This window comes from Equus przewalskii, chromosome 9 (assembly GCF_037783145.1).
Source record: "Equus przewalskii isolate Varuska chromosome 9, EquPr2, whole genome shotgun sequence".
Classification (NCBI taxonomy): domain Eukaryota; kingdom Metazoa; phylum Chordata; class Mammalia; order Perissodactyla; family Equidae; genus Equus; species Equus przewalskii.
In genome coordinates this window covers 25658486-25674127 of record NC_091839.1, presented here as the reverse complement: position 1 = coordinate 25674127, position 15642 = coordinate 25658486, and the positions used below count along the sequence as shown (strand labels likewise).

The 15642-nt window shown below is 46.0% G+C and overlaps 1 protein-coding gene across 1 annotated transcript; it reads right to left on the bottom strand.

Annotated features, from left to right (window-relative positions):
• Window positions 1-438: 438 nt before the first annotated feature.
• LOC103544330 (zinc finger protein 304-like) lies at window positions 439-13054 on the bottom strand. The gene is made up of 3 exons (XM_070633503.1): window positions 11370-13054; window positions 9212-9338; window positions 439-7490 (listed from the first exon to the last, which is right to left on the bottom strand). The coding sequence occupies exons 1-3, from the start codon at window positions 11400-11402 to the stop codon at window positions 5752-5754; spliced, it is 1899 nt and encodes a 632-aa protein (XP_070489604.1). The 5' UTR covers window positions 11403-13054; the 3' UTR covers window positions 439-5751.
• Between the last annotated feature and the right edge of the window lie 2588 nt (window positions 13055-15642).

Sequence of the window (15642 nt, the reverse complement as noted above, 5' to 3'; positions counted from 1 at the left end):
TTCCAACCTGGGATGGGCTTTGCTGGGTCTTAAAGGAGTCACTCCAGATTTCCTTTGGGTGCAGTCTAGGACGTCACCCAAATGTGTACAAACCTCCTTTTAGACTCCAGGAATGGCAGCACATTCCCACGGGCTGCTCATAGAAAGCGACAGAGCATACCGTGATGTCACTCGGCGTCCCCTCATAGCTGTCAGCTATCTTGTTACTTGTCCTAGACATGGACGCTGACGCTTTGGGGTGGTTTTTATGAGCTTCAGTAGGTTTGGTCAGGGACAGTAAGAAAAGCTCCCCGACACGGCTATGACGGGGATCTTGCAGGAGGAATGTCAGGAGGCACTGAAGTGGTTAGAAAGAGTGACGCTGTGCCTGTGGTTCCCGAAGAAAACAGCTTTCCTACCTGTATAGTCAGTGACGGTGTCCCAAGAGACAGAACAAGATTTATATTCAGATAATATTTATTACTCCATATGTGAGATACAAAAAACAGGGATGTATCACATTATATTCCGCTGGGATGGTGGATGCCTTTCTGACATTTTGACCAGGAGTGCAAAGGGGGCATCTTATCCCAGTCCTGAAAGCCTGCCAATCAGTGACAGCGCAGGCTCCTAGGCAACAGCCAATCAGCAAGTGCCTCACTTCAATAACCGCGTTTCTGAAAGTCAACTAGTCAACAGTAGCAACCTCAGTGACACACCTGAAAGTCCCTCAATCCTTAAACACGCCCATTTCTGAAAGCCCGCCAATTCTGGATTGCCAGACTTCCCAAAAGCTTAAAGCTCTGGCTGTCTTTGAGGAGACTGCCTGATTACCAGAACTCTCCCTTAGAAACAGAAAGTTCACTTCTTTTTTTGTATGAGATACCAAGTTCAATTCCTTGTTAGTTCACAAGTTTGCAAAGCTTTCAATGGGTCAACCTCTATTTACACTAGTTATGAGTTTGGACTTGTGAGTGGCATATGAACTGACACAGATGTCGGACTGAAAAGGCAACTTTTCTGTTCTCGCTAAAGTGCTGTTATCCATTTTTTTTGTGTATACTGAATACAAAAAATGCCAAACTGCAAGTGTCAATTTTGTGATGAATTCCCTTAAGAGTGGATAAGTGTGGTAAAAATCTTCTTCAAGGTGTGTGGTATGCAATTGTTCATTCAATATTGAAAATGATGGACACATGTAAATCAACATTACTAACAGTTAAGCACAAGAGACATATGATTTCATAGTATCAAAGCAAGTGAAAAAAATAATTTAACAGAAATTCAGTTTAAGAAGCTAAAATAATAGAAGTTGTAAGCAACTTCCCCCTGTATATCATCATTCCTCCAGCTCACACTATTGTTGAGCCTGCGTCTCATCCATCAATGTTCAATCGACAATGGAAGAAGATAAATTAAATGTGCCCACTGTAGAAGCTATGTTACAATCTATTATAGTTATCATGGAAGTCCCACTGACATACAGTCTGCACTGCCTGTCACTGGAGACCCCAGCCTTCCACCAGGTGCAGCAACCACAGATGTCCCTTGTGCCTTGCTGCTCAGGGGAAGTGGAGTCTGCGAAGCTGAGGTGAGTCAGCACAAGGTCTAAACTTGGCTCTCTTTGTGTTCAGTTCCTTGGCTTTCGTTCTGTTTGATACCTGGGTTTTGTTATTAGTTCCCAGTTGTTTGGGATTCTTGGTGGACCAGGCCATTCTGATACTTTTTTGCTGTCCTTTAAGTTACTGGGTTTCTTTCTGTGCTAAGTGTTGTCCTAAGAAGCTGAATCCTAGGTAGAACACAGGCATTGCCCTATAAGCCTATTGTGCAAGGTAGCCTCACAGACCAGTGGCTTTGCAGTTCTTACTGTACTAGCCACTACGTGGGCAAACTTTGCTGTGGGTCCCCAATGAATCAAATGAGGTCTCCTTCCCTCTTAACTTTTGTATTGAGAACAGCTATAGTCTAGAGTGAACGATCCCTCTGGTTTTCGCATGCCAGGGGCAGACTATGGGTCTGCGGTGTGAGATGGCCAGCTGTCAGGTTAGGGGCCTGAGTTCTAGAAGCTTTACATTTCTACCAGTCATCATGTGCTTTCACAGAGTGGTCTAAGTCTAAATCCTCTCCTCTTCCATGAAACCCTCCTGCGTTGTCTATGTATTCCTGTTACAATCCTAATTGTTGTGCCTAGCTTTCTAAGTAAGGTAACTGCACCAAGGATGATGTAGGCATTCAATGGCCCCTCTGGGGGGACATTTGATTTGAACAAAAGTGCTAATTTGAAAGGCACCTTTGAAAATAAATAAGAATTCTGAGGAGGGCAATATTTTTACATTAGTATAAGGAGGCCTCCAAATGAAATGCTGAATCAAAAACTGCATCACTAAAAGATTCTTTGGCCAAAACCAATGAGCAATTTGACAAACTTCAGCAATAACAAAGGAGCCTCATTCCCCTAGTAAATCCTCCCTGTCCTTGTCCTCCAGTTGCCTCCTCATACCTAGCTCTCTCTTCGCCCTTATCCTTCTGATCTATTTCAGCACCTCCTCCTGCTTCTCTTCCCCTTGCCCAGATGCCCTGCCTTTTACCAACAACTCTCTTAAAGCCCCAAATGCCAGTTACCTCTAAGATTCACTGCATGAGTCACGCATTCGGGAAACTGCAGAATTTAAACCTTGGACCTGAGCTGAACTAAGAGATATAACTAAAGACTCCCCTCAACCCAAAAAAGACGAGCAAATAGTCATAAAAGAATTTAGAATTCTTTAAGGTACATGTGACCCAGGGCTACCTAACTCATACAACTCAGATGCTAAATCGTGAATGGCTGAAGCTGATTGGACTGACCCAGAAAGGGACTAACAGGAATCCTCCTTCCACAATAAACCTGAGGGTCACAGAAAGGCCAGAAGAGTACATCCAATTCTCCTACAGGCCATACTTGAAATATTTACAACAAAAAACAATTGCACAGTAATTTGATCATTGAAACAAAAAATTAGATGACACCATAGGAGATTTTCAGGACAGATTAGAAAAATACCTTTTGGTAACATTTACAGGGTTACAGAGGTGCTGATGTAACAGCAGCTGTTTCATGTCATTTTATCAATGGTGTTAAACCTGAATTGGAGACCTAATTTGAAAACAGAAATTAGAATAACTAATAGCTCCTTTAGCTTAAATAGAACACCTGACAGTACATTTTGAAAAGCTTTTGGAATCAAAATGGAATATAAATGAAATTAAAAATTTACCCAAAGTAAACTTATGTCCCTGCAGATTAAACAGCTAAGGGACTCATTTTCCAACAAACCACCTATTGACAAGGAGACTTGAATATATTGTAAACAGAAGAGAAAAAAGGATGGTCCCACTTTATGAAAGAAAAAGCAAGACAAAGAAAATCCCTCAGTTCAGATCAATGAGGGTCCTCTGAGGAAGGAAAAAGAGCTCAATAACCTGCCATATCCTTAAGCACTCAAGATGAATTAATGACAGACGGTCATCCTCATCCATCCGTGGAAGATACGGGTGCTACTTTTTCTACATTAAACACCTGACAGCTTTCCTCAAAATATTCTTCAGAGTGAAAGATATTTCTAATAACCCACAGATTTTCTCCATTTCAAGCCCTTAATTATAATACCTGGGCCCTTAACTGAAAAATTAAAAGCATTCCTCCCACTCTGTGATAATAGCCCTGAAAATTTAATTGAGAAAGACTTATGAAACTGCACACTGCCAAATATCCTATGAAAGGAGAAATTACAAGTTAAATTTTAAAAACATAAATATTTTGAACTAGATGAAAATAAAAATGCTACATATAAAAATCGATGTGATGCAGCTAAATTAAATCATTAGAGAGAAATGATAGCTTTAAACAACTTATTACAGAAAAATAAAGATGTCAATAACCTAAGCTTCCATGTTAAGAAACCACAAAAATAAGCCTAACTAATCCCAAAGCAATGATAAGAAAGGAAATAATAAAGATTAGGACAAAACTCACTGAAATAGAAAATGAAAAAAACACTAAAAAATAAAAATCAATGAAACAAACAGTTGATTCTTTCAAAAAATCAACAAAATTGACAAAACTTTAGGTAGGTTGACAAAGCAAAGAAGACAACAAATTAACAAACTCAGGAATGATGACACTACTGACCCTACAGACATTAAAAGCATCATAAGGGAATACTATAAATAATCTCTATCCTCCGAAATTAGACAATTTAGTTGAAATGAACAAATTCCTAGAAAGACACCAATTATGAAAACTGACATAAGTAGAAAAATCTATACACGACTATACTAAGTAATGTTTATTGAGAATCTTCCCACAAGAAAACTCCAGGCTCAGGTGGCTTCACTAAGGGATTCTAGCAAACATTTAAAGAAGAAATATCATTAATCTGTCAATGAGGACTGATTTACTCATGAGAGCAGAGGCCAGCAAAGTTAGACAGAGATATAACAAGAAAGAAATAGATAAATCCATTATCCCTCATCAATATACATGTAAAATACATTTTAAAAGTATCAGAAATTTGGCAAAACATACAAAGAATTATACATCCTGACCAAGTGGGATTTGTCCCGGGAAATGCAAGGTTAGTTTAACATCTTAGTATCAATTGATGGAATATACCATGTAAATAAAATAAAAGACAAAAAAAGCCATACCCACACAATGATTATCTCAAAAAATGGAAAAAAATTGGACCTTAGTCAAGTAGATCCACACAAATACAATCAGCTGATCTTTGAAAAGGGAGCAATGGTGAAAGGATAGTCTTTTCAACAAATGGTGCTGGAACTACTGGACATCTTCATGTTAAAAAATTATCTAGATAAAGATCTTAAACCTTTTAAAAAATGTTCTCAAAATGGCAAACAGACCTAAATGCAAACACAAAACTATAGAACACCTGGAAGATAACATAGGAGAAAACATAAGTGACCTTAGGTTTGGCAAGTAGGCCAAACCAGACTGAGATCTGTTCTGTGCCATCTGGCTGACCCCCTCCGAGTCACATAAAGTTGGTGCCGACAAAAGGAGTTCCTCCCTTCATACAGCAGAACAAAATTCTTTTCTCAACCCATTCCACACAGTGAAAAGACCCCTCCCAAGAGTAAAGACTGCTATAACAGGCCTTTATCTCTGCACAAAGAAGAGCAGTACAAGGTAGCTGTTCCAAAGCTGGGTGATCTGGAAACACAGCTCTCATGTTTACAGTCAACATTGTCCATAGAGAAGGGAAATCTCGTCTGGAAATCCCTGGAAGTCACCAGCTCAGACTATTCTGGCCAGAGTGAAGACCAAGTTCACTCACAACCCAGTCATGGGGGAGGGAAAGGAGGGCTGTCAATGGGCTCCAAACACACGATTCCCTCCAGGGAGTAGGAGAGAAGGCACAGGGATCTGCCTTCCCTGAGCATATTGGAGCAACTGACACAGACTGTGTGATCCTGACAGCTGGTAGCAATGAGATGGCTTCAGGCACAGGCAGTGACAGAACTCTGTCAAGAGCCCTGCACAGTTTAGGAAGTGCAAAGCACCTCAGGAGATCTTCCCACCTATGTGGTACTTATTGGAATCTCCCCAGGGTGGATGTATAAACCTACAAGATTCACCTACTGGCTGATTGCTTCCTCACGAAGGGTACTCACAGAACTTTACTCTGGTGTGAGCCCCATTAGGTTGAACAAGGAGATAGCATATTTTCTGCATTCCTAAGGCCTTTCTCTAGTGTCAACTTTCCAGTGCTAAACAGGTTTAAGAGATGCAGCTAAAGGACCACCAAGACTGCTGCATTCGTGAGGCCTTTCTCCAGTATGAACTTTTTGGTGCCGAACAAGATGGGAGCTTCTGCTGTAGGCTTTCCCACATTCACTGCACAAGTAAGGCTTTTCTCCAGTGTGAACCCTCCGGTGTAGAATGAGGCTAGAATTGCGGTTAAAGAATTTTCCACATTCATTGCACTCATAAGATCTGGCTCGGGTGTGAACTTTCTTGTGTTTAACAAAGTGGGAGCTACTAACATAAGCTTTCCCACATTCACTGCACACATAAGGCTTTTCACCAGTGTGAACTCTCTGGTGTAGAATGAGGCTAGAGTTACAGCTAAATAATGTCCCACATTCACTGCACTCATAATGTCTGGCTCCAGCGTGAACTTTCTTGTGTTGAACAAGGTGGGAGCTACTAATATAGGCTTTTCCACAGTCACTGCACACGTAAGGCCTTGCTCCAGTGTGAACTCTCTGGTGTAAAATGAGGCTGGAGTTGTGGCTAAAGCATTTCCCACATTCACTACATTCATAAGGCTTCGCTCCAGTGTGAATTCTCTGGTGTACACTAAGGTTGGAGCTATGGCTAAAGAATTTCCCACATTGATCACACTCATAAGGCCTTTCCCCAGTGTGGATTTTCTGGTGCTGCACAAGTGTGTCTTTACGGCTGAAGGCTTTCCCACATTCGCTGCACTCATAGGGCCTTGCTCCACTGTGAATTATCTGGTGGTGGACAAGTGTGTCTTTACGACTAAAAGCTTTTCCACATTCAGTGCACTTATAACGCCTTTCCCCAGTGTGAATTCTCTGGTGCTGAACAAGGTGGGATATTTGGCTAAAGAATTTTCCACATTCAGTGCACTCAAAAGGCCTTTCTCCAGTATGAAATCTCTGGTGCTGAACAAGTGTGTCTTTACGCCTGAAGGCTTTCCCACATTCACTGCATGTGTAATGTCTTTTTCCAGTATGAAGTCTCTGGTGCATTTTTAGGCGGGACAGGTGAATGAAGGCCTTTCCACACTCCTTACACACATGTGATGTGTCTCCACTGTGGATTTTTCTGTGATGAACGAGAGCTGGTTTCTCCTTGGACATACTTCCACGTGGTAGGCATCTAAAGGATCTCACTTCAGAGTGAGTTACCTGGTTCTCAAGGAGAGTGAAGGTGTTCAGGAAGCCTTGCCCATTGTCACTGCAACTGAAGAGCATCCGTTTATCAGGGTCTCCCTGGTGTTGCCCGAGACTGGAGCTGCGTGGGAGAGACTCCGGGAACTCAGTCCTTTTGTACGGACTCACCCCACTGTGAGTGGTCTGGTGCTGGAAGAGACCAGAGCTGTCCAGCAAGTCCATCCCTTCCTCCCTGCAAGTAAAAGGTCTCGCTAACATGTAGACTGCACAGCTCTTCACAAATGAGGCCCCACCATTATCCTCCCAGAAGGGATTCTCTCCAGTATATCGCCTCTGGTGCTGGTAGAAGTTTGCACTGGACAAGAATCCTCTCCCACAGGGGCCACATGTGTACAGTTTCTGCGTGGAGTGTGATCCCTGGTGTTCAGGCAGGTGCAAAATGTCTTTTAAGAGTAGGTCACGCATCTCCCACGGGTAGGCTTCCTGGATAAATGAACCTGACATTGCAGTCCTGATCTGCAGCACTCCTATGGAATTGCTCTGCTCAGAAGGGGCCTCCTCACTGTCTGCTTCACGCCAACAACCTGAAAACAAAGAAATGTTGGTGAAGCACCTGTTAACCATGGTGGGAAGGAGCAGCCCCATCGTTTATGTGTGTGACACACCATGAATGTGTCAATTGATTTGCTGGCAGGATGAGAGAGCCAGGATCAGGATGAGGAAGGACCCCTGGTCAGTCCTGGGTCTCTAAAGCTCACAGTATGGAAGAACCCTAATGATGGGTAAAGACACAATGATGATGCACGCTACAGGAAATAGACGGGAGGTCTCCCACTCACTCCTCTACCGAAGGGTTTCAGCAGGGCCTTGGCTGCTGGTGTCAGGAGAACTCTGTGCAGAAGCCTGTGTGAGACCCAGAGGTCAGAGAAGTGGGGAAACAGCCAAGGGATGGAAGACAGGAGCGAAATGAAAAGTGGGCAAAGTGCCAAGAATGGGGAAGGAAAGGCAGAAATGAGGAATTGCCACGGGCCTTGGCAAGAAAAGAGTGGTGAACACAAAGCAGGCTGAAGGAACGATGTGACCCCAGCCCTAACAGGACACTCTCTCCAGTTCCCATTCAGCAGTGCCCAGCCCTCTCTGCGTCTCTCACTGTGGCTGGAGTCAGGTCGGCCCCGTCAGGCACCCAGGGCTTCCTGCCCCTCTCCAAGGGCAAACTACATGGGATCTACAAGGCGGAAGTTGTACAGGAAACATAGGGCAGATGCATGGCCCAGAGAAGAAAATGAAATGCAAGAAGAAGAACCTAAAGGAAGATTTGGCAGAAAAGCCTCGCAATTCCACAAGTAGTGACATGTCACTTTCTGCAAAGCCTGCCCTAGTCAGCCCAGGAAATGGCAGCTAGAGGATGAGGGCAGAACTTGGGACACAGAGGCAGCACGGAACTGGATAGTCAGGCGGCCCAAACCACACAGACTCTATGGAGCTGACTGGAAAAGCCCTGAACCCCTGAGCCATTCCTGCAAGGCTTTGGGCAGCAGGTTTTGGGACTGCTCAGAGAGGGAGGGGACACTGCACACGGCCCAGCCATGGCACCCATAGCACCTACTCTGGGAACCAAAGAAGGGAGGAAGGAGAGTCACTGATCTGGCAGAACAGTAAGAGCTGCCCCAAGGGAACACGGGAATAACCAAACCCCAAGGACACTGGAGTGGGCATGAGGGTCTGTGGAAGGCAGCCTCTAAGATGGCCCCCTGGAATGAATGCCTCCCACTACTCCTGTCCTCATCTAAGCATCTTCCCTTGATTGCAGGCTGCACTGAATGACCCATCTCTAAGGAACAGAATATGGCAAAAGTGATGGGATGTCACTTCCAGGTCAAGTCAGAAAAAGACTAGTTTCCATCCATCTCTCTTGCTCACTTGCTCAGAGACGCGGCAGCTGCCATGTTATGAGGCACACGACAGAAAGGCCAACATGACAAGGAGCCGAGGGAGGCCTTTGCAATAGCCAGTGAGGAACTAAAGCTCACAGTTAAAGAAGTCACAAGAAACTAAATCTTGCAAACAACCACATGAACGAGTTTGTAAGTCTGGATTCTTCCCAAGACTGGCCTTCACATGACAACACAGCTGTGGCCGACGGCTTGACTGAAACCTCATGGGAGACTCTGGGCCAAAAGCACCCAGCTGGCTGTGACGAGACTCCCCATGCACTGAAACTGAGATAATTCATCTTTTCGTTGTAAGTCACTAAATGTTGGCATAATTTGCTACGTAGCAACAGATAACTGAAACAAGGACTTACCCAGTGAGGCCACATGCGCGAAGTTCTCCAGCATCACATCACGGTACAGGAGTCTCTGAGCCTTCTCGAGGAGCTCCCACTCCTCCCGGGAGAAAGACACGAACACATCCTCGAAGGTCACACAGTCCTGCCACCATGGGGACAGTTGAGCCCATGGGCAACAGGACTCGCCAGCATATCCATTCACATACCCACTCCCTGGTCCCTCACCTCCTCACCCTCCCAACCCAGAGGAGACAGCAGGCTCGACACCGCTAGTGCCCACTCTCTCGTCGTGTCCTTCTGATCACCCTGTGCAACCCAGAGCAGAATCAGGCAGGGAGGTGGACAGATACTACGTAAGCTACGGGTCTGGCATGAAGGGCACCAAACCCTCTCCTGCTGGCCGGTTCTCCTGGTGTCCAGCCCATGCCTCCCAGACACAACCTGAAGGTGGTCAGTTCATACTCCTCCTAACATGTACACCACTCTTTGAATCACCCCTTCCTCATATCTGGGACCCCCACCACCACTGACAACCTTCTGGTCCACATTACATGCACCTGCAAGGCATCTCCCGCCATGCCACTCTGCACATGGTGTCCAGGAAGCGCTCAGGTCTTTATGACAGATACCACCGCCACCCAGCTGCCTAAGCAAGAGACCCAGTCCTCAGGGCCCGGTTTCAACTTTGTTTTTAACGGCATTGTCACCGTTACTTGAAGATACTCCCTCCTAAATTTAACCCACAGCTCCACCCCATTCCAGACTTTCACTGCCACCTTTTGAACTTGACCAGAACCCCTCCTCGGAACTAAAAATCTGTGTCCAGCTGGATGCCTCAACTAAGGGGTCCCTGGGACTTCTTACACTAAACATAACTCCTGATACAGCCACAGTAGTAATTACTCCTGCCACCGACTGTCCCATCTCACTTGATGGTACTTCCATCACCCTACCAACTAAAGCCAAAAAAGCCCTGGGGTCACGTATGACACTTCCCTTTCTCTCATTCACATTTCACATCAGAAAAGCCAGTCACCCTGCTTAAAAAACAGACACAAAATGCACCAACTTCTCTCACTCCCACAGCCGCCCCACTCGCCCAGCCCCCATCAACACTCACGGGGACCACTGCAGTAGGCTCCTCCATGCTCATGCCCGTCCTCTGTTCTCAACCACAGAGCAGCCAGAGGGAGCCCGTTAAGATCTGAGCCAGAGCACCTCTCTCTTCTGCTCCAAATCTTCCATGTCTTCACCCACCCCCAGAATAGAGGCCCAGCTCCTCAGCCTCCCATTCCTGCCTGACTCCTGGCCCGGTTCCCAACAGACATAATTCAGACCTGTGGTTCCTTGAGGACTCTCAACTTGATCTAACCTCCAAGCATTTGCACATGCTGTTCCTGAGCCTAAGATACCCCTCCAGTCCTCATCCTATTGGCTGTCAGAAGTGGCAACCTCTACATATAACTCGTGGCCCAGATCCAGGATGCTGGAGTAGAAATGACCCACTTTTAGGGCCCAGCACACTCAAGTGCACAGCGAGGGAGAGGTGAAGAGTCACAGAATATCACTGTCCCGTCAGAAAATCCGGTTGGCCCTACTTAGAAGTATATACAAAATGCATACACTGTTCTAACCTCCACGGCCACCACTCTGGTCCAACCACCACCAACACTCACCTGGACTACTGCAGTAGGCTCCATCATGGTCTCCCTGCTCACTCCCATGCCCCTCAATCTTTCCACTCTGTAGCCAGACGGAACCTGTTAACACCTAAGTCAGATCACCTCCCTTCTCTGTTCCAAACCTTCCACGGCTCCCACTGCCACCACAACAGAGGCTCAGCTTCCGAGACTGCCATTCCACGCCTGATGTCTGACTGACTGCCCTCTGTTCTCACCAGACAGGAGAGAGACCTGCGGTTCCCGGAACACTCCGAATCCATTCTCACCTCCAAGTATGTGGACCCGATGCCTCCTGCGCCTTGGAAACCCTTTCACACCTCATCCCATCGATCCTGGGAATGGCAACCTCGCCATCTATCCGCCGGGGGTGATCACCGCCCTCCACCGCCTTCATACTCAACAGGACGGAGCGATGAGGGCGAAGTGATCAAGTCTAGAACACACCCTCCCCTACATCCGAGTCGTGAGGGCTGGAGGGCCCCTCCACTCACCTGAGCCCGGTCCGACAGCGCCGCGGCCGCCATGGGATCCTGTGAGCAGAACGGAGCCGTGAGAAGCGGGCGAACGGGCGGACCCGGCGGGCTCAGCCGAGACCCCCACCTCCACTGGGCCTGGTGCACTCGGACCGACTGTCGCCTCCGTCCCCAGTCTCCCCCGTGTAAACAGGCTCAGGCTCACGGGTCCGCCTGCGGGGGCCGCCGGGGACCGAGGGCGGGTGCGAAGGCCGCGGAAAGAGCGCAAGCCCCGCGGACAGCTCCGCGCAGGGTCGCCCGACCCACCACGGGGATCAGGAATCTTAACAAAGGCGCGGACGGAGGTCGTGTCCTTTTCCCCGCCGCGGCCGAACCGCACCAGCCCAGGACTCGGAGCTTCCGCGGCCAGTGTGGACAGTCCCGGCACAGGAAAAACACGTCACGCCCAGGACGCCGGAAGTCCCGCCTCTGCCGCCCGGACAGCAGGAAACGCCCGTCGTGCGGGCTGTCACTGGCGCTAAGGCGATGCGCCGCGCTCAGACCTCTGGGTAACGTAGTTTATTCTCCGCGTTCGCTAAGCGACGTTCGGGTTTCCGGTTCTCCATGACAACCGCGAAGCGGCTGGGCGGGAAGGCCAGCAGGGAGAGAAAGATCCGGGAGAAAAGTCCTAAGTGCCAGAGCTCCTCTTAAAGGCGACGCGCTCAGATATCCGTGGTCACCTGGGAGAATGCCACTTCCTCAGAGGATTCCAGCATATGACCCATTCCTTTATTTGTTGTATTACTCTTTTTTGAGGTTATGATAGTTTACAACATTGTCAAATTTCAGTTGTATGTTATTATTTGTTATCTTATAGGTGCGCCCCTTCTCCCTTTGTCCCCATCCCATCCGCTTTCCCCCTGGTCACCACTTGTCTGTTGTTCCCTTTGTCCATGTGTTTCTCTTCTACCTACCAGTGGAATCATACAGAGTTTGTCCTTCTCTATCTGGCTTATTTTGCTTAACATAATACCCTCAAGGTCCATCCATGCTGTTAATGGGAGGATTTTATCCTTTTTTATGGCTGAGTAGCATTCCATTGTATATGTATACCATGTCTTCTTTATCCAATCATCAGTCGATGGGCACTTAGTTTGTTCCCACGTCTTGGCTATTGTGAACAATCCTGCAATGAACATGTGGGTGTGTGTCCCTTTGAATTGCTTATTTCAAGTTCTTTAGATAGATACCCAGTGGTGGCATGGCTGGGTCTTATGGTATTTGTATTTCTAACTTTTTGAGAAGTCTCCGTACTGTTTTCCATAGTGGCTGCACTAGTTTTCATTCCTACCAACAGTGTGTAAGGTGGTATTTTAGTGTAGTTTTGATTTGCATTTCTCTGATGATCAGTGATAATGAGCATCTTTTTATGTGCCTATTGGCCATCCGTATATCTTCTTTGGAGAAATGTCTGTTCACATCCCCTGCCCTGATCAGGTTGTTTATTTTTTGTTGTTGAGTTGTGTGAGTTCTTTATATGTTATGGAGATTAGCCCTTTGTCAGATATATGATTTGCAAATATTTTTTCCCAGTTGGTGGGTTGTCTTTTCATTTCAATCCTGTTTTCTTTGCCTTTTAGAAGCTCTTTGGTCTGATGAAGTCCCACTTGTTTATTCTCTCTATTGTTTCCCTTGTCTGAGAAGACCTGGTGACCAAAAAGATCCTTTTAATGCTGATGTCAAAGAGTGTACTGCCTATATTTTCTTCTAGAAGTCTTACAGGTTTTAGGTCTTACCTTTCAGTATTTGATCCATTTTGAGTTTATTTTTGCGAATGGCGTAAGAGAATGGTCTACTTTCATTCTTTTACATGTGGCTGTCCAGTTTTCCCAACACCACGGCTGATCCATTCTTTAATCCTGGGAGAGCCGCTTCACCTCTCTGAGCTTTGGGGAGTGAGATTTAAATTAAACAATGAATATACCTCGCTCGTGGGGGCCTTTGTGTAGCAGCATTAAATGCTCCTCTAATTCCTTCATCCAAAATTTGGGTCCCTGATTTGGGAGTTTCAGCATCACCTGTAGGTCATGGACCTAACCTACACCTTCTGACACAGAAACTCTGGGATGGAGCCCTGGTTCAACTTTGAGAGCTGGGGCTCTGTTTAAAAGTTATGACCACCCTTTTCCCCAAAGGTCCAATAACTAAAATGGGAAACTACTACACCTACTTCGTGGGAAGTGAGATGCAATGTGCTTAACACAGGGCCTAGTGCTAAACACATACAAGCTATTTTAGCATTCATTGTCACCACAAGGTTCTCACATATACTGCTATTGGAGGATGTCAGAGACCTGTTTTGTAGAATCGCTGATCATATTTTTCAAAATATAAACTACAGTGATTCCCTGACTCAGCAAGTAGCATCACAGGTAATGGTTAAAATTTTCACATAAATCACACCTATATACATTTAGGCTCATTCGAATTTTTAAAAATATCACATGCAGGAGGGTTTCATAAATTACAGGTAGGTCTGTTGTCCAAGGGACACATTCTTATACGCCAGATGATTCAAAACATAGGGCTATTAAGACTAATTGTCTTTAGGCTTAAGTGGACAGTGGAGTTAACATGGTTTCATATCATGGTTTGTTTCATAAGATGACAGAGTAATAATTCATGTCTAATTCACAGGAATAGAGACTCAAACTCCTCCTGCCTCCTTCCTGGATCTCAGGGCAGGCAGACCCAGGTACAAATGTATGATCATCAGATGGCCCAGCCTGACAGCCAGTGGCTCAAGGTCAGCAGGTCTGTGTGGTCCTCCTCCTCCTTAAGACATCATCTTCCCATTATCTAAACCTGCAGCTCACAAGGGAGCAGTAATTCCTGAGGAGGTATGAAATCTAGAACCACTGAGGCCCAAGGAGACAACCCCAGGAAGGAGCACAAATGAGAAGAAAAAATGAAGAAGCATTGGGGCCAGCCTGGTGGTGCAGCGGTTAAGTTTGCACATTCCGCTTTGGTGGCCTGGGGTTTGCGGGTTCAGATCCTGGGTGTGGTCCTACACACTGCTTGTCAAGCCATGCTGTGGCAGGCATCCCACATATAAAGTAGAAGTTGGGCATGGATGTTAGCTCAGGGCCAGTCTTCCTCAGCAAAAAGAGGAGGATTGGCAGCAGATGTTAGCTCAGAGCTAATCTTCCTCAAGAAAACTAAACAAAACAAAGAAGCATTTTCACAGTCACTCCTGCCTGTATTCCCTTGGCCAAAATTCATTAGCATGGTAGCAAATTAAGTGTAAGGGAAGCTAGGACATGCCTGTCCTCCTGGGTGTCCAGAAAGAGGAAACAGTGTAGGGGCACTAGCCTGCATGCCCTTCAGAGCCATGTGTCCTTGAGGCCCCTTGTGTGGGCTATGTGCCAGCACTCATGATGATAACAGTCCTGGGCTTGGCCAATTCAGGTGGGAGATTTAGCACAAAAACCCTCGGTGAAGGAACACGGAGGCCCTCGCAGGGAGCTCTCATCCTTGCAATGCAGGTCATACAAAGACAATCCCCCTTGACAAGCACGCAGCCTTTGTTCCTCTGCCTGCTTAAATAAACTTCTCTCAGGGGGCAGAAGCAGTGTGCAAATCTATGTCCAGCCAGCTGCCCATGGATTTTCCCTGTATGTGAATCCCAATAAATCTATATGTTTCACCCACCATCTCCAGGTCATTGCTTAGGTGTCTTGGCACGATACCCAGCTGTCTTAGCCCTGCTGGGCATGCAGCCAAACATAGTATTGGTGAGCACCTAGTCAGTTGTTAGCACAGTCCATCAATTTGATCACCAGATGCCCATTTTATTATTCATCATCTACATTCCACTCTTATACCTTGTTAATGTGACAACGAAAACCGTATCCATTCACTGACTGCATGTTAATGTTAGGATCTCTGGGTGATGTCATCAGCAACTCAGGTCAAATTATTGTTTCTCAAAGCCCAAGAAGCTATATATATATATATATATATATATACACACACATACACACACACACACATCCCCACTGACACTCAATATAAAGTTATGTGTCAGGGCCACACTGGAAGGACATACTGAAACTGTTGAAGAAATAACTACCAACAGGTTTCTATCCACAACAAATGCATCTTTGAAGAAAGAGTATAAAATAAGACTATTTAAGACCAAAAATGAGAAATTTGATGGACAAAAATAAACACCACAAATAGCACTTTAAGGATTCTGTTGAAGGTTGAGGAAAAGTGATCCCAGGTGACTGGTCTGTGACAATAGCAGAAA

Coding starts and splice junctions, on each gene's coding strand:
- LOC103544330 (XM_070633503.1), bottom strand. CDS start 11,402: ATGGCGGCCGCGGCGCTGTCGGACCGGGCTCAG. Junction 9,339..11,369: donor CGCTGTCGGACCGGGCTCAG/GTGAGTGGAGGG, acceptor CCATGGTGGCAG/GACTGTGTGACCTTCGAGGA. Junction 7,491..9,211: donor CGCGCATGTGGCCTCACTGG/GTAAGTCCTTGT, acceptor CTTTGTTTTCAG/GTTGTTGGCGTGAAGCAGAC.